This window comes from Micropterus dolomieu, linkage group LG09 (genome assembly GCF_021292245.1).
Source record: "Micropterus dolomieu isolate WLL.071019.BEF.003 ecotype Adirondacks linkage group LG09, ASM2129224v1, whole genome shotgun sequence".
Classification (NCBI taxonomy): Eukaryota; Metazoa; Chordata; class Actinopteri; order Centrarchiformes; family Centrarchidae; genus Micropterus; species Micropterus dolomieu.
Window position 1 is genome coordinate 9,667,084 of NC_060158.1, and position 19,254 is coordinate 9,686,337.

General features: G+C 40.4%; 1 protein-coding gene across 1 annotated transcript; it reads left to right on the forward strand.

The window, feature by feature from the left end:
* The first annotated feature begins 9,462 nt into the window (after positions 1-9,462).
* prdm1b (PR domain containing 1b, with ZNF domain) lies at positions 9,463-18,829 on the forward strand. The gene is made up of 6 exons (XM_046058962.1): positions 9,463-9,633; positions 12,957-13,076; positions 14,493-14,733; positions 16,320-17,251; positions 17,393-17,521; positions 18,011-18,829. The coding sequence occupies exons 1-6, from the start codon at positions 9,463-9,465 to the stop codon at positions 18,584-18,586; spliced, it is 2,169 nt and encodes a 722-aa protein (XP_045914918.1). The 3' UTR covers positions 18,587-18,829.
* Positions 18,830-19,254: the final 425 nt, after the last annotated feature.

The window sequence follows — 19,254 nt, forward strand, 5'->3', positions numbered from 1 at the left end:
GAGATTAGATTAGCCATGTCAGATTACGGTAGAGCAGAGTCAGACAGTGTCATCTGACTGTGATGCAGCTCTAGACTCACCCACTGAGAGAGAGGGACAGAGGGGAAGGGAACGGAGCTACTGATTTTTGCGAGAGGGAAAAAAGTAGGGTGACAGTGTGTACCTTAGATGCTAAAGTTTAAAGACACAATGATTTTTTAAAAAAGGTATTTGCCAAGGAGCGAGAAGAAAATGCAGAAGGGGAAGAAGAAAAGGTGATTTCATTTTAAGAAGTCATATTCTGTGGTTACAGAGCCAAAAATACATACATCTGCAAATTGCAAATTGAAGAAGCAAAAAAAAAAGTGCCCCTCTGTAAACATACACATAAACGCATATACACACAAGTGAACAACATTATTCACTCCTACCCACTCCTCAACAGATGGTGCAGAGTGCAGCTACTGAAACAGATAATCCGTTATTGTTCTGAGTATTTTGATTATCATCCCGGTTGTCATTTCAAAATCATACACAAATCACTTCCTAACCTTAGCTTGATCCTGTGCTTACTGCTGCTCTGAAGCTAAACTCTTTGGCTCAGGTCCCAAAGCTGTATTGTAATATAACTGAAAGTGCTTTTCCATAAGCTTCTCATTTCAGAAATTGACAATGTAGATTTGTTTTATTTAGAGAGCATAACAAGAGGGTTGGGGGAGATTTGAAGAAGGTGTTTACAACTGGCTTGTGCTGCTGCCCCAAGTTGGATTTAATCCACAGTTGCAGAATATGTTGACCCTTTTCTTCCATTTCCAAACTGGTAAATGTATTATCCTTCACCTCAAGTGGTATTGCCATTCATCTCTTCATTCAATTTTGTTCTCTATGGGAAAAAAAAAAAAAAATCACTGAGTGATGAAACTATGATTTGACTTATGAACTGGGTTGTGACTATTTCAAAGATACTCAAATGTTTCTTTGGCAAACAACAAAGATTATTGTTGTATGCCTTCTCAAACTTTATTTTAATTAAACACATAAGCAGTGCAGCCTGGCCTTAAATTAATGATAATCGATAAAGACCATGTTGGTAGTTGTGGCCTGATGCCAAGTATTGATCTGTGGTTAATGTTTTTGTTCTGCCGTACGCATGATGTCCCGGGGACAATAAAAGACCAGTGAGATTAAGACAATTAGGGGGTTGATTGTTATCCAGAAGACGAGAAGAAGAAGAAGATTAAATGAGGAGATTTAGGTCAAAGTGGTGATGTCCAGAGGAAGGAGGAGGGGCGGTGAAAAGGAGGAGGGCAAAGAAAAGGTGGGAGGAGGAGGAGGAGGAGGAAGGATTGGGGTCAGAGAAACTGATAGCTGTAGCCTGGGAGGTTGGCTCTGACTGAGGAAGAGAGTGATGGAGGGAGGCCAAGGCTGATGCCTGGCAAGACTGCACTGGATTAAAAAGCAAGGCCAAATGTGTCACATATTGTACTTCACCTGATTTCCACAGCGGGCTTGCCTGTCTGGGGATTTTCCTTATCTGTCTGGACTCTACTGGCTGCTCTGATGTTTTTTCTTTCTTTCTTCGTTTGTGTTCTGTTTCTTCATCTGCCTCACTCTCACCCCCACCCTCCCCCCTTTTCTGGAAAGCCTAATTAGCAGACATTTTTATTGATCCACTGGATTTGGTGCTGAAATCCGCCTCTCTGTCTGCCAGACAGATCCTGGCTAAAGTCTTTCTCTTTGGCTGGTGGGCTGTGAGATTGTGGAGGGGGGCGGTGGTGGATGGGCCCACCTGTTGACCACAAGCCAAAAGCGTGCAGACTTTGCTACACCCTTACATCACCCCTTTCTTATCCCTATTCTCCCCATCGCACCATCCATGCTAGAATTGCATGTGCTGTAGGGGGTGGCTAGAGTTAGAAATAATTAGGGTTTTAGGCTGGTAAAGTCTCATTAGTTCAGAAAGTATGGGATTGAGATAAACACCCTTTGATAATTGAGTGGCATGGACAGATTATTGTAGCATTACAAATCACAAAATAGCCACAATGCACTGGCTAATAAACATTATGTCGTTGTACTTTGCAGCGGATATAAATTACATCTGCTGAAAGTTATAGTATGTTTTTTTTTTACCTCTTACTGGGGTCAACGTTCAGTTTAATAAAAGCTCAAGCTTCAAACGGCATAAACTCAAAGAAAGTTGTCTTATGCTGGTAAGATTATATAGTTAATTTGATCCATGTTATGTTTCAGGAATGTCAGGTTTTTCCATCTAACAGAGCATTATCAGATTCCAAAGGTTGTGGAACTTGTTCATTTCATAATCTGTCAAATGCGAGGACTCAGAGAAAGGGATCTTTTTACAGTACACTATGTGTAATATGATGTGTGCTGGTAGCACTGCAGCTCTTTGTCTGGAGTACTGTTTTGTGTGTGTGACTCAAAACACATTTTTGAGGAACGAGACAAGATATATCTAATCAAATAAAAGGATGAGCATTTGAATGCAGCGCTAAGTTATGAAAACAAATTCAACCCAGTCACGAAAAGCACAACGAAATCTGGTAAATATATTTGTTTTCAAGGAGAAGTAATTGTTGCAAATAGTATGTAAACATCTCCAACTGGTGCCACAACATCCAAATGTTCCTTGTATGCTACTGCGAGTACTTCAGTGTGCATAGTATGAACATTCAAATGTCTAAAATGAGAGAAGCACAGCATCAATTTACAAATAAACATCTCACATGTGTCATTTGATTGAGCCTTTTCTAACCAAAAAAATAACTATCTTAATATGCACAAGAGCCTTCTTTCTGAGAAAGAAGAAGAGACTGTGCCACAGTGTGTACTACAGAAAAAGAGTTATTAGTAACAGCAAGATAAACTTCAATACCCCAAATAGAAAAAATATGTGTAAATATTTGTGGTTGTGGCAGTAAGTTCATATAAGTAGTATATATAAGTATATGATCAAAGTTTTTTTGCTTCATGCTTCATCACAAAAAGCCTGGATTTACAGTGCAGAGTGAATTGCATACACCCTACAAAGTGTAGCACTGAGTGGGAAGACAAAATATAATGGATAAGATTACTTCGATTTTTGTAAACAAGATGCCAATGATTATGTGTATAACGTGGGTGACTAAATTGATAGAACACCTCTTCAAAACACCAGACATACTCTTCTCTTGGATTAAATTAGAAGTGTTGAAAAGTCCCCTATACCAACCCTGATATGGTTAAAAGTTGCCGTATGCATGGTGTACAGACACGATGATGATGCAGATAAGGATGTTGTTTGTTGAGGCCTCTGGCTCGTCCGTCTCCTTCCTTCCTCTTCTGTGATGGCATGCAACCCAGAGGAGGTGTGAAAATGAGATGGGTTATTTTGGTCTGTCACAGTCGGCCTCTGAGAAACTCTGGCTTATGCTGCAGATGCTGGTGAGAAAGTGTGAGCTCTCACTTCATGTTAACCTTAAAAGGATAACCAGATGCAAAAAGCTGAAAAAGTGTCAGACTTTAAGAAAGATCATTTGAAGTCACCATACTCTACAAATCGGTTTTGATTTCAACTGCAGTTAATGACTGCATAGACCTATACTGAATTGCACTGTGGCTGTGTTGTGTGCATCATACACAGTTACAGTAAATGGATTATAGTTTGTCTGTCTTTGAGTCTCTTAAAACACCTCTTCGCAAAAAGGCAGAACAACATAGGCACAACAACAGGGCATGATCTGAATAAACCCAGTGTGCCAGCAGTTTGTTTTGCAATGCAGTGCTTCTGCAACAGAATGATGCATCAGCTAATAATAGTCATGCTTTGGTTTAAAGGTCTTAAAGTAAATTTTATATCTGTGCCTTGCATCCCTTTATCACTGTACAACTGATACAGTTTAAGGAGGTTGAAATAAGATGGAACCTGTTTTTTCATTAGTGCCCTTGTCTTTATTTCCTAGGCTTTTACTAAGAAAATTTAATTGCTGACTATGTTAATGCATCGTTGAGTTTTCACATGAATCCACTTGATCCAGGTAGTCTTAATGTATAACCTTTATTGAAATGAATATTGAACCCCTTCCTTCAATTTCTGTATCCCTCCAGCTTTGGCAGGAGCTACACACACACACTGCAGTGCCTGCAGAGAGTGAGTATCAAATCAAAATGGCCCCTCCTTACAAATACTTTTTTTCCAACTATTTTTTTTTTTTATGTGTTTCCAAAGAAACTGACGTAGCTCCACAGAATTTAATAATAATACCACCCCAGAATAGAAGAAAGGAAGTGGTGGATCCTGATGGAAGAATACAATATCCAATGCATTACACCAATCTTCAGACAGTGAGAGAAAAGGAGGATTTAAGTCTGTTTTTTTTTTTAACTTCTTACAGCAACAACACATCTTAGGACAGCGGAGTTGCCTACTATCATGGATTGACAAAGATTACACATTATTTGTATAGCACATTTCAACAACAAGGTAATTCAAAGTGCTTTACATAAAACATAAAAGCAACAGGGAAATATAAAAAAGTTCAAAAGCAACATAGGGAAATTGAAAAAAAAAGACACATTAAAAAATAATAAAAGTTACAGTGCAGTGTACAATCAGGGTTAAAAGAGTAAAATGGAAAATAAAAACAGGCTGAGGGGTTGAGCAAATAATTGAGTTACAATTATTTTGAAAAGAGAATAAACAGAGAAGTACATTTAATCTACTCTCTCTAGCTAGTCTGTACTTGGGTCAATAGACTCTATATATATATATATATATATATATATATATGGATTTCTTTCTCCCCATATGTAAACTCGATGGCTTCCATAAGCTTTAAAGCGGATCTTATCTGTCATTTAATTGTCTTTGCTACACAAAGGCATCTTCCAGGGAATTTACAGTATCCCCTGAAGCAATGTAGCAGGCCAAACAAGTTCAGGAAGATGAATGTTTGCCCAGTCACACTGTGTGATGTGTTTCATTTCCAGTTCTTACACATTTAAAAGCACTCAACACTAGCAAATCTTATCTATCTGTTGACATATAAACAATAGATCAAAAAGATCCTTCTGGCTGCATAATACGTTTAAAGAAATGTGATGACAGATTATTTGTGAAAACAAAGCAGCAGTCTGACTTTAGGATTTCACATTCACCCACTGACAACACCAGGACATCCAACTACCAAAGAACTCACCATACCCATTAAGAAAAAAAGCCTTGGAAAACAAAGATGCTTCCAGAAAAACAATTGCCTATGTTCGTCAGGGATGAAATTCCATTATGTAATCTTACGTATTTAAGGTTCAACCAATAGGGATAATCCTTCTGGTTTAAGGGCTCTGATGGAAATCTAAGCTGGCCAGGCCTCAGTAAACAACCCCCCAAAAGTGACGTTTTTCTGGCTACTTCCTATAGGTCATATACTTCCTGATAAACCACAGTAACAATGCATTAACAGCCCAATAATCCCCTTTTTGTTTCTCGGGATGTGCCACTCAGCTGTTTACTGTTTACCATAGCGGTTCTGGAAAAAAACCAAGGGAGGGGAGCACCAATAGAGTATGAAGGATTGGGGGCACCCAGAAACTAAGAATGCCAGAGTGAGTGATGTAAACATTGTCATCATCTATGCGTAAATTTCATATATTTTGTGGAGTGGCATGTTTCCACTACAGAAGTACAGCATATTCTGACTCATGGCCAAGCAGATACAAACAAACAATGTGAGCTATCGGAGCTATTACATTTCTTCCATGACTAGAATGTTTCCACTTTCATTCTCACTGAAAGCAAAACCCTGGCCTCACAACACATCTACTTTGTTGTTCTGATGTTTTGGTTTATGAACCCTATGCTGTGTGTGTGTGTGTGTGTGTGTGTGTGTGTGTGTGTGTGTGTGTGTGTGTATAACAAAGTCGTCAAATAGCTTTTTTTAATCCATAACTCTACACATTAATATATAGATATGGTTTAATATTTTATTGTTTACGTATTTTTCTCTTCATTTTAGCTTGATTTTTTTCTTGAATTGTGATGAAGACGACATGTGTGATGGGGCTAAGGGTGGATCAAGTTGCTGGAATCAGTGGTTACTGATGGGTACATAATAGGATTATTTACGTTACACTCCAAATTGCCCTATTTATTTTCCTTTTAGCATAGGGAGACTGTATTACATCCTAAAATGACCATTGGTATTTTGTTGTATTAATTTTCATACTTTCACATGGTATTTCATGTATATTTGTGTATATAGGTTCATTGGACTCTAGTAAACATTATGTGGGTGGGCAGTCACCATACAAGGTTTTTTATTTTGTTGTTGGTGGAAATCAATAGTTATTACATTAATAGTTTAGAAATGTTACGACCGAATAATACCTTTTATTGTTTTTTACTGTGTGTCTTTTTAGGAGCAGTTAATTCAACCCACTTCTAAAATCTACATTTGTTACAGTGCTTTCTCTACTGACATTAGAGCGGTACAGACTTCGACTATTGCATGCCAACAGGTATCTATTTAGATCATGCAATTTATAAGAACCCCAGGTACCAGCAACTTAGTATTATCACGTGTCAGGTCACATCACTTTGTCTGATTTTCTCTGTCTCAGACAGCTTCAATATAGCTGACCTCATGTCTTTTCTCCACTTATCCTTTTTGTCTTGTCTGGTACTGTTATCTACTTCCCTTCCTCCCTCCCTCCCTCTTCATGCTAAGGCGCATTAAACCTTACCCTGCAAGCTAGGTTTCCCTCCCTAGAAAAAGTGTCTTGAAGCGTCTCTGATGTCCCGGATGTGATGTGTGTCCAGGAGTGAGATGAGTCGGCTAGCCTGTTATCCTGGAGTGCTGGGTCTTTAGCCTCTGAGTCCTGAGCCTGAGCCCAGACTGTCTGCAAATTAGAGAAATTAGCCCAGCCAGGCACAGGCCAGTGAAAGAGCCCAAATCCCCACTTCCCCTCCCTCTTCCCCACACACACGCTCCTTTTACTACCACTATTAACCCCCACGCCACACTGGGCAGTAAAGCTCCACTCTTGAAAAAGCAGTCTTGCCATATGGCAGCCAATTTATTATTTTACCAGCCAAATTAGGAAATAAAGGGGAAGAGGAGGAGGGGTAAATGACTGACACAAAAAGAGTAATAATGTTTATATGGCTATATCAATTTATAGCAGTTAAAAATAATAATGAGAGCAGTATATTTTTCCAGAAAGTGTAAAAAATATATTATATTCTTTAGAATTTGGACATATACTTACAATATTTGTGAATATATATATATATATATGTTTTCAACTGTTTCTCTTTAACAATTATGTGAACCCTGGAAATCAAATACTGTTTGTCTTCATTCATTTAAGCTTCCTACATCTTTTCTCGTGGCTTTTATGCTATATTTTAAATTATATAACAGGCTCAAAAATAGAACAGGCGTGCATCTTTTTAGGAACAAGGAATTTAGGAATTGAGCATTGCCCCAGTAATTTTCACATTTTCAACATTTAGTCTGCAGGTTATGTAACATTTGGTAAATTAGGGTACAGATGCACTCTGTAAATTACAGTAATAAAATCTAAATGGAGAAATTAGTCATTTCCTGCACAATTATGTGTATCAGTGATACAATGACCATGATTTCCGTTGTGAAATGTAAGACATCACAAGTGAAAACCTTGATTTTACGCTTTTTATATGTAAGGGAAAATTTATTTATAGATTATTTATAGATTCACATATAGGCACATGTGTTTTTAAGGCATTTCACACGTGGAAACACAAATTTCACATGTGCTTGTTTGCACATGCCACATCTCCATATATAGAAGTCACATTCTCTTTTTTCTCCTCCATGTGTTGTTTTAACTGCTCTCTCCTGTCCCGGCTATCTTTATGCAGGCCGCCAGGTGAGGTGACCCTGAGCTCTATATAACTAGACTGTGCGTGTGTGTGTGTCTAAAAGTAAATGGGACGCTCACCAGACAGGTGTCTAAGTCTCTTTCCTGCGTGCTGAGATGACCTGCCCTACATCTGTACATGTGAATGAGTAAAGAGCACCAATTGGAACAGGGAATGTATCTGTGTAACAGTGATATAAAATGTCTTTATTGTCAACATTACTTTTTTTAAGCTTTTGTTTTATTTTTTAAAAACGATTTTTCCAGATGTTTCAAAACTTTTCATTATAGAAGAAAAATTGGGCTCATGTGCATTTGTAAAGGTTTGGGAGTCATAGAGTGGTGTGCTTGTTTGTGTGTGTGTGTGTGTGTGTGTGTGTAGCAGGGGTATTAGTTAAATATGTTCTACAGTGAGATGTAGGTCAAGGAGATACAGTGGCAGCAGATTGCTCATTAAGTGCCAAACCAAGCAAAAGTCTATGAGTGTGTTTTTCAGTGGCAACAGCCAGCCATCTGCTCTTCCTTTATTCATTCATTAACACATATTCTTTGTGTGCATGTCGATGTGTGTGTACATGTGTAAGCATTCATCACAACAGCCACTTGCGGGGCAAGTGCACAACGTCGCTGATGTTGTTGTCCAAAACCAACAGTTGTGTGTCAGATGGCTCAGTCACATGACCACAGCGGCCTGTGATTGGCCAGGACGTTGAGCTAAAAAAGCTTGGCGCAATCCACGCTCATGAGTTTCTGGTAACAGTGACAGAGTGGACACAAGGAGAGCGGATACCCAAAGGATCTAATTGGGGGAAATCCCTGACGAAACACTGGAGAAAGAAGAGAGAGTATAAAGAGGAGAAAGCAGATACAACAAAATCGAGGGATGACATAGCCAAAGAAATGAGGATCCTACAGCTGAATGAATGTGTGAAAGTAAGTCATATCTCCTTTTTTGCTTGCAGGGATAACCTGGAATAGATAAAAGATGGATAGATGATACAGAATGAGCAGAAAATGACAATCTGACCTGTTGGCCTCATAAGAAATGGCTGGTTAAACTGAAAAGTGTCAATGAACTTTGGTTCTTCATGAATGGAACCAGCTGCCTGAATAATGATGACTGCCAGAGGGCATTTTTAGAAATCATGGAAATAGTGAGTCTTTGAAAAGTATGGATTTCAAACAGTGATAGATTTTGTTGACTTTTGATACTTAGAGTACTTGTATTAAACATCAGGTCAACCATTTGTAGAAATGTTTTACTTACACAGTTGTGTGTCATAATGTCAGTCTACAGTGGGTCAAAGACTGCAGGTCACATAAACAGGCTTTATAAGATGTAAAGTCACCATCATAACAACTGATTTTGCTCACACTAAAATGTCTTTCTCACTCCTACTTTCCTTTTTTAGATCTTGAGCTTTAACCAGCGAACCTAAGACAAGGGACCTGCCCAACCAAGCCAAAGTACTTCTATACCAAAGCAAACTAAACCAAACAGAACCAAACCAAACTGAACCAAAACAAACTGAACATCCAAAGCCTGAATCCATCACCTACAGTATATTCTATATTGTCAAGATGAAGCTGGATAGCACACCAGGAGACATGAGCGGGTGGAGGGAGATGGACTTTGCCCTCAACTGCACCTACATTGTGCCAGACCAGGTGTCGGACCCGAGCTTCAGCCTGCCCAAAGCCATGACGTCCATACCACGCAACCTCACCTTCGAATACGGCCCAGACAATGAGGTAAGAGCAATTTAATTCCTTGTTTACCCATCGAGATGCTTACTCTTGAAAATTCTTTATAAATCAAATACAAACGTATATGGCAACCATATTTTAATCTAATAAACTTCTGTAACTGAAACAATTCTTGCAATCCCTGTTGATTGTTTTTGAGGAGTCAGTTTGGTCAGATTAAACCTTTAGTGTTTACTCTTCAGAATAATAATTCTGTGTTACGTAACATTCTGTTGGGCCATCTGCATCTCATCTGGTTACTTGGAACAAAAGATCTGCTCACTAATGAGTTCTTCACACATACATTACAGTGCAGACTGTGTGTGTGTGAGTGAACGATGTGGACATGAGGTCACTGTCAGCTTGAAGTCAGGGGCCTTTCTATGTATTCTGGCCACCTTAATTTCCATTATGTTGCCCTAATGTTTCAGCCATTGTGCAGCTTCTTTACACTTCACTCGTCCCTTTTTTCCTTTTGAATAACTGTGCCTGTACTCTTTACCGCCTACATCCTTTCCCACTCAGGTGAGTCAGGAAGAGTATGTGCAATTATCCTAAGCTATTATGGTCAGCTGACTGGCTGGCCTACAGTGCAGTAAGATCAGGCATCTGCCTGAACATGTTACCCGCTGCAGTCATGTCTTCAAGCCAGGTTTTAAAGAGTAATTTGTGCTGTAACTAAAGAGAGAAAAGTCATCTTAAAAGGAAGAGAGAGAGAGAGAGAGAGAGATATCACACATTTCTTTTGTAGTTGCTTTTAACGCTCAACACTGATGCTTGCGGTTGACTTTGCTGTCCCCTTCCTCTTTCTGTCGTGACCCAAGCAGCACTTTCTGCTGTCGTTCCTCTTCTCTAGCTCTCATACTCTCATCTCTTCCTCCTCTGTATGCATTATTTACTGCTGTGGGATGAGAAAGCATGCCAACTAAGATGATAAAATCTCTTTGAGGGCTAATTTCATATCCCCAGCCCTTTTTTTTTACCGGCCAACACATCTTACAAAATACTTCACACGCTCACACTTGTTGCAGCTAAACTTGATTTTGACATTTGTTTGGGCTGGTTGAACAATCATAATTTAAAATGTAAAACATTTAAATAAAACATTTAAACAAATACATTTTTAATGTAATTTTATCTTATATCCGCAACAACTCACTGGCAGTGAGTACATATGTGATCAGTGAGTAAAAAAGATTTTAGATAAGAAATGAGACACGAAAACCGGCACAAGCACACACTCACATGGTTACCAGTAATCAGCTTTGCTTAAAATGGCTCTTGGTCATTGAGTGGTTTCCCTTCCTAAACATGGTGTCATGTGAATCTTTCTCCTTGACTCGCTCTCACTAAAGCTGGGAAATTCATTTCCTGTGATGATCATAAAAACACAGCCTCTCCTTTGTGTGGGTTGGTGGGATCCACGTATACATGTGTCACCTTAATTGTAGGGTAAAATTCACTCTGTTATGAGGAAAGAGCACCTGTCAGTCTAAAAGATTAATCTAATTCTAAAGAAAACAGAAAATGCTGTCAACTCACTTCTCTATACATTGGTAACATATCATCATGCACGCAACCGCACTTGTTCAGCACCTGTTTGGTTACAAGGAGGGACGTCGGCCTCGCTTATTTTCTTATTCCCCATAACTTCTTAACATCAGGAAATGCGAAGAAGGGTGGAAGGGACACGTGGCAGATGGGGCGTTATCAACGGGTGCCAGTCACCCTAGAGAGAGGCAGCAGAGGGGATGGATGGAGAGGGAGAAGCTGTGGAGAGGAGGGTGCATGGGTGGGATTTAGGTTAAAACCAGATGATTAACTTTCGTTGGGGACAGGCAGTCAGCCAGGCATCAGGCTTCAACCTGGCGGATGCACAGGCTATTTCGAGGGGGTTAAGAAAAGACAAGGGATTGGGGGATGGCAGGAGAAAAGGAGGGCGTTCAGGAGTGTGATAGCGTGGCTCCTCTTAAGAAAGCCCACCCTCCCTTTTTCCTCCCAACCTGGCTGCTCTGAGCGGTTAAGCAGCAGCGGCAGCCACAGCGATTCGTTAGTCACGCAACGCAAGCGAAGCACAATGTTGCTGTCACACTGGTTCATGGCATCAGGGAATCCCCTCACTCGCCTCGGGGGCCGCCTGAAGCACACATACACAAACATACACACACTCCTGCCGCCCTCAGTGACCTGTTGTTCTTCTAATTATCAGCTTAAACATAATTTACAAATGCCAACTCCACCCTTCATAGTTGGATAAATAATTACAAGAAGGTGTTTGTCATTTTAATTTATTAGGTTTTGACACAAGATGCCATGAAAATTGCTTTGAGGGTCAATTTTAGTTTTAATTCCACAATGGCAGGAAGAAAGAGTATGTGTTTATGTTTGGGGTGGGGTGGGGGTTGGGGGGTATTTAAGGTCTGAACACAAAGCTCCTGAAGAAGCGTGTGTTGAGTATGTTTTGTGGAGGGGTGACCTCAAGCCTTTACACTTTCTATGCAAGTGTGAATCATAAAGCAGTTCTGCATGAAAAATAGGACACTGACATATCCTGTAGTCGCTATAGATTAAATATTTTTTACCAACACAATGTTTTCTCATCCAACTCACTAAAAAACTACTTCAAAAGGTTGGATATGACTCAGTAAGCTGCAGGATAGGTTTTGTTCTTACCACATACATTACCGTATGTCCCTAGGCAACGAGGTACTCGCTCATTGTAAAAAAACAAAATCCCCCACACATTTTTCTTTTGCAATTTCAAATATGTCTGGACAAGCTTTGAAACACCTATAGTAATGTAACTAAGTTTAACATCTATAGGTCCATCTTTTAATAAAAAAACAATAAATAGAGCTTGAAGTGCCACATTCATAAAGTTCACAAGGCAAACACGTGACACTGTTTCCTCTCTCTAAGTGTCTCACTCCCTGGTTTTTATGAGTACAGCAGGTCAGAGATCAGTGGAGTAGGTCAGAGAAAGTGTAATTCTCTTCATTCGTTTAACTCATTAGTGTCGAAAGCATGTGACCTTGTGGGTTTTAACGTGACTCCAGAGCTGTCTGGGTCAACGTGACGAAGCCATAACAACTACAACTCAGGCCAACAACCTACTGGATTTAATAGACAAACACAAGTAGTGCACTATTATATATGTATATATTTTAAATGATAGACTTGTATAGTGTATAGATTATTCCTTAATTTGTGCTTGAAAGATGACTTTCTATGTTTTCTATGGAGGGTGAGTGTTAATGTTGCTGTTTAATATTTCCCATAAGAGGCAAAATAGACTCTAAATCTAACGGTGTGTTCGGTCTGTGTTCCAGGTGACAGGCGTATTCAGCAAAGAATACATTCCTCAGGGGACTCGCTTTGGCCCCCTGCAAGGAGACATCTTCACCAAAGACAATGTCCCCAAACAGGCCAACAGGAAATACTTCTGGAGGGTAAGGGAAACACACATGCACATGCATATAGTGTAAAATATATACACATACTCTATGTATAATCACATTTAGGCATCAGAACTGTAATCCAGCTTACTGTGATACTGGTTATACAGGGGAAAGTCTCAAATCTATATGTAAGAAAATGACCCTGCAAATTGTTGAAGCTGGGGACATGTTTTCATCTTCCTCTATTATTCATGAAAAAAGACACTGGTTGCTTGGTTACAGAAGTTTCACATCAAGTCCATGTCGATACGTCAATAAGGAAACAAAAATGCTTTCACACAGATTGCACTACAGGGGTTTTGGTCAAAGTTTTAGAGGAAGTTGTCGCCGGCGGCACGTAACAATGGATTCACACACACAGAGTCATCAGAGCCTTACCGGCATTCAGGTCCTATGCAACACATGTGTCACATGCACAAAGGAAGGGACTATTGTTTAATTAATATAGACACACACACAGACACTCCCTGTCTTTCCGCCCCCTTTTAGTCTTCAAAGACCTTATTTCTTTTCTCTCTCTCTTATCCAGAAATTGCTTGTGTCACTCAGGAAATTTTCTATTCTGCTGAGTCAATTCCCATTAGGACTTTTTGCTGCCATCCTACGTATTTTCCTTCCGGCTTTATTTCCTGTAAACTGTGTAAAGGGGTGTTCCTGCCCCGGTGCAACAGTGAAAGTCTGACGTGCCCTGGGAGTAATTATGTCAACCACATGACACAGGTGCAGGACGAGGGAGGACGTGCTGCCAAAGGCATGCCTGCAGGGATGTGTTTTTGGCTGTCTGTCAGCACCTGTCTATCACACAGCCACCTAATATATGTCTCTTTCATTTCGTTTTCATATGCAACACATACATTAATTTCTGAAAGAAGAGCGTGAAGACAGGAACACTGACAATGCTATGGAGTGAGAAAGAGAGAAAGAGAAAATAGACCACGCCTCCTGACTCACGCTTCATATACAGTGACGGCACAGACACAAACACACACAAGAGTGCAACACTCAGGATACACAGAGCAGAGCTTTAGGGCACTGACGAAAGGAGCAAAATATTTTGAAACTGAAGAAGATTTCTAACTGTACATGGCAGAGGTGATTATTCTGACTTTTTCTTTGTAATCTTTTCCTATATATTATTTTGATGGTTATATGTACATTTGAATCATTTAATTTCAATCTGCTTCATTTGTGTCAAATTGTATTTACATTTTTATGAATTTGAGCATCACATGGTGCAGTGTCTTGTGGCCAACAGATGGTCAAATAATAAAATTGTAACTATATTAAGTAATTGAACCATTTACTATATTAATTGTTATTGACCAATACTAGGATGCTCCACATAAATCAGTTACTGTATATGTGTATGTGTTTTTAATCCCATCTTCTCTCCCTCTTCTCCTGCAGATTTACAGCGGTGGGCAGCTTCAAAACTTTATTGATGGCTATGACGTCCACAGGAGCAACTGGATGCGTTATGTCAACCCAGCTCGCTCTCTGGCCGAACAGAACCTGGTGGCGTGCCAGAACAGCCGGGACATCTACTTCTACACCATCCGACCGGTGGAGCCCAATCAGGAGCTGCTGGTGTGGTACAGCCAAGAGTTTGCCCAGAGGCTCTGCAGCCAGCAGGACGACATCAAGCAGAGTAAGTGCAGCAGGAGCAGGAGTTTTCTAGTTTTGTACTAGGATGTGGTGGTCTTTTCCACAAGAAACAAGTTTAACAAATATCTTGAGACACGGAAAGAAACCGAACTTGTGTATGCAAATTTTAGTGGTTGTTTTTAATTTGATGGAAGTCTTTGGAACTACAGTGTCTTGACTTTGTTTTTAATGTGATGGAAGTTGTTGGAAGTACATTGTCTTGACTCTGTTAAGTGAATAACTTTTGAATAGATTTACTGTTCACATACAACCAAAGCAACCATGTTAGGTGAACTTGATTCCCCCATGAATCTTGGTGAAGAGTCATGTAGTGGCAGGGAGTGAATAACAAATGATAATCAGCTGCTTTGGTGGTGAGGCGGCACAATGACACACATGTTTTTTTAATTATTGTTCAGATCTAGATTTAAATCTGTGGCTGTGACGAAACACCTAGTTTGAAACCCAAGTTTGCGTCGAGACACGATAGGTATTATCAGCTAAATACTTTCACTTCAAAGTTGATTAAGACATTCCCTTCCTGTGAATAAGACTTGATGTTATTTTTACCAGTAAAGTAAAGATGGTTTTTCTTCTTGTTTGGCTTACCGTAGAGAGACAAATATTTCTGTTAGATCATGGGGAATACAGAAACATACACACATAGACAAAACAAATCAGCATTGCATGAGATATGGTAAATGGTGTGGGATTTTAAGGAGAGTGGAGCAACCTAAGGGGAATAATGGCTGGTCAAAGTACCTTTGTGAGTCATCTGTTTTCAGCTCTTAGTAGAATAGCAAGTCATACCCTCATCATCCTGAATGATTCTCTGTTGCCATAAAGTCCCATGACTCATGCCAACTGGATTCACCAGATGCGTCGCCATTTATCTTGGTGACTAAGGTGTTATCGTTACATTGTTTTATTAACTTAAAGGATGGTGAAAGCCGTCACCATCCTTTTTGTCAAAGTCCAAGTTTGCTCATTGTTTGTCTTCCGGGTTTGCCTTTCTGATATTGCGTGAAGGCAACAAACAGAGAGGACATTCTGAACAAGTTCGGGCTGTTAAATGCACTATTGCGCATCTGTAACATAAAAATAATATGGTATCCACAGTCCAAGTCTCTGCAAGATCATTTTTTATGTTATGCTGAAGGAAACTTTAAGATCACATTTAGATATGTGAAACAAACAAGGTTTTACAAATGAAAGTCAGAATCTTGCTGTACAACTGCTCATACATAACATGACATATGGACTCCCACACACTTTACCACCAACTCCTTCTCCCACACCAAAATCACTACTGCGAATGACAAACAGAAACCTGTACCGTATGATTTATGTGTCATGTCAAAACTGAAACTACTATCATTTACCATAAGAGGGAGTGCCTTCTGTGGGCGGATGTGTGTTTGCATGTGTGAGGCATTTGAGCTTTGAAGTGAACTTGAATTAAGGAGTTAAACGAATATTATAAAAATATATACAAAAGTGTGGGTTGTATATTTTTCTTCAGTTTGATGCCGTTATTTAATCATGAAGCTCTGTGACAATACTGATGACAGTGAATTTTCTTTCCCACAGAATACACAAGTTCTGATGAAGACCATGAGCTGGAGTACACCAAACAGCACCTTTCTCAGCAGACATGGCTTAAAGAGCGAACAAAGGAAGAGGTGAAAGAAGAGAGGGATGAAGATGGAGATGAGAGGATTGATGTGGAGATGTTGGAGAGGGATACTCCGCCTGACACGCCTGACGACCAGATCATGGACTTCAGCAAAAAGGTCGAGAAAGAGGAGAAGAGTGACAGAGATCCAGAAGGCCGGGGGAACATTACTTCTCCTCAGCTTGAGCACAGAGAGCCCAGCCTGAACTTAAATCACCCGTACTTACCAGATCACCATCCTGCGCTCCCATCCCCACACCGAAATCTCCCTCTTCATCTCCATGGCCTCTACGGCCACAGGGAGGGCCTTGTTTCATCTTACCCTCTTTACCCCCAGTCCAGACCCCTCCAGCCCACTTACCAGCTCCTTCCTCCGTACAGTCCACACTATACTCGCCTCCTCCTCCCCTCATGCTCCCCTCCCTTTCCTGGGATGCTACCCTCAAGAGGATCCCTCCGATACAGCAGCTATATGGGCACAGACGGACTCCCGTATCCACCCATCGGCCAGCCTAATCTACTTCCAGTGTCCCTCCCCTACCCTCCACCTCCACAGGGTGGTCTGAAAGAACTAACACCAAATGTGTCGCCACCACGAGGCGCCCCAGCCACCCCAGAGCTCTCCCCTCTACCCAAGCCCAACAGTCAGCATCAGTCCCCTGAGCAGTCTCCCTCTGGTTGCGATGAAGCCATGAATCTAAGCTTGACTATGACCAAAAGCAACACAGCGCCACGCAACGGCCCTGGCCATAAATCCCTGCCCTACCCACTGAAGAAGCAGAATGGAAAGATAAAGTATGAATGTAATATCTGCTCGAAGACTTTTGGACAGCTGTCGAACCTTAAGGTAATAACTGCAGCTTCTCTCTCTTGTATTTATGATTCACTTTAATATATTCCAAATTTTAGACACCAAAACATTTTACTCATCATTTGCCATTTTGACACCAGTGTTCATTCTTTTTTTGTATGATTTGTGTAATTGTAGGTCCATCTCCGAGTGCACAGTGGTGAGAGACCGTTCCAGTGTAACCTATGTAAAAAGAGCTTCACTCAGCTGGCCCACCTTCAGAAACATCACCTGGTCCACACAGGGGAGAAGCCACATGAATGTCAGGTATGTTGAATGTCAAAACCTAAGTGTGTGTGTTTTACTCTTTCTTTATAAGCTTCTTACCATCATTATACTGACCTCACCATGACAATGATGTAAATTTGAGAGTGGGTGAGGCATACAAAGACTGTAAACACCATGCACGACATGCATACCTTTCTGGTAACTCAGTGTCTGTTTGATTTTCTTGGAGCCACTAACCACCTTGTTATGTAACAGCATCTTTATGCTTTTGTTTGCTAGTGTGACTCTGTGGGTGTGAGCGTCGAGAGTAAGGATAGAACTAGTCTTACAAAAAAGAAAAATAGTCTTTTTATAAAAGTACAATAAACGACAAAACTGAATGTCATCAAGATCACATCATACAGTATTTTTTTTTAGAATAATCATAAACACAATCCATTTAGTTTTCTTAATAAGGTGTTAGTTAAAGTAATCAGGCATGTTAATGTTGCTCACAGAAGCTTTAACCTTTCATTTCATGCTTTCCAGGTGTGTCAGAAACGTTTCAGTAGTACCAGCAACTTGAAAACACATCTACGCCTCCACTCTGGGGAAAAACCTTACCAGTGCAAGCTGTGTAGCACCAAGTTCACCCAATACATCCACCTCAAACTGCATCGTCGCCTCCACAGCAGCCGTGACCGCCCATACCGCTGCCAGCTCTGTGCCCAGGCCTTCTTCCACCGCTTCTCCCTTCGCATCCATCAGTGCAGCTGCTGCCTGGTTAACTCCAATGCTTCTGTCAATGTACACATGAAAGAGATGGTGGAGCGGTTTGATGCCAGCCAAGAGGCTGACATGCTCACAGAGATAGCATCGGCGCCGCAGGTGGAGGAAGCTGTAGACCGCTGGTTGGCTCGTACTTTGGAAGGCGAGGGGAAGGAGGACCAGAGAGAGGCCACCATACTGCTGAAAGCTCTGACAGCAGCTATTAATGCACCAGCAATGCCCGTGGCCCAATCAACTATACCTACATCACACCACAGCCCTTCACTGGCCTATCAGGAGAGGGCCAGTGTTGTTCATCTTCACAAACGGCCAACAGTGAAGACAGAAGGTCAGTGAAAAGGAACTGAAGGAGGGGAAATATAAAAAAAGACATACAGCACAACATCAACCAAGAAAACAGATGTCGCCAAATAAAACTCCCGATATTGTCCATGAAGGGCATAACAGGGAATGTAAACTTTCATATTCCAATGAGCGTAGCACCAAAAGAAGAGCATTCCAAAGACTGGGAGAGGGTATTCAGTGATTGTACTTCCTCCCAAACGTCAGTTTCAAAAATGAAAACAGGGAGGATGTTGTTAAGCTGTGAAGTATTTAAAGATCTTTTCACTCAGGTAGAGAAGTGTTTGCTTTTTGTGCTTTAACTTATTACTTTATTTTTTTTTTTTTATTTAAGTCATGTATATTTATTTAGTTGAGTCACAGTTTTCTGATTTTCTGCTTTTTTTCTGTGTATGTATGTACATTGCATGTATATCTACATTTCCAAGGAGATTTGATCTCTTTGGAAAACCATAAATAGACTCAGGAACAACAATATGGCATAAACCTGTTGATATAACAAGTGTGACTCTTGTTATATTATGCATTGTTTTTCTTTGTGTTTGAGCTTCTGGGTGCATGTGTACGAGTGAAAGTTTTTCTATGAACGACAGGGCAGCCTGACAGCACAAACCACCTTCCTGCTCCTCAATTGTTTGCAACTATTTTATTTTTTCATGATA

Coding starts and splice junctions, on each gene's coding strand:
- prdm1b (XM_046058962.1), top strand. CDS start 9,463: ATGAAGCTGGATAGCACACCAGGAGACATGAGCGGGTGGAGGGAGATG. Junction 9,634..12,956: donor AATACGGCCCAGACAATGAG/GTAAGAGCAATT, acceptor TCTGTGTTCCAG/GTGACAGGCGTATTCAGCAA. Junction 13,077..14,492: donor ACAGGAAATACTTCTGGAGG/GTAAGGGAAACA, acceptor CTTCTCCTGCAG/ATTTACAGCGGTGGGCAGCT.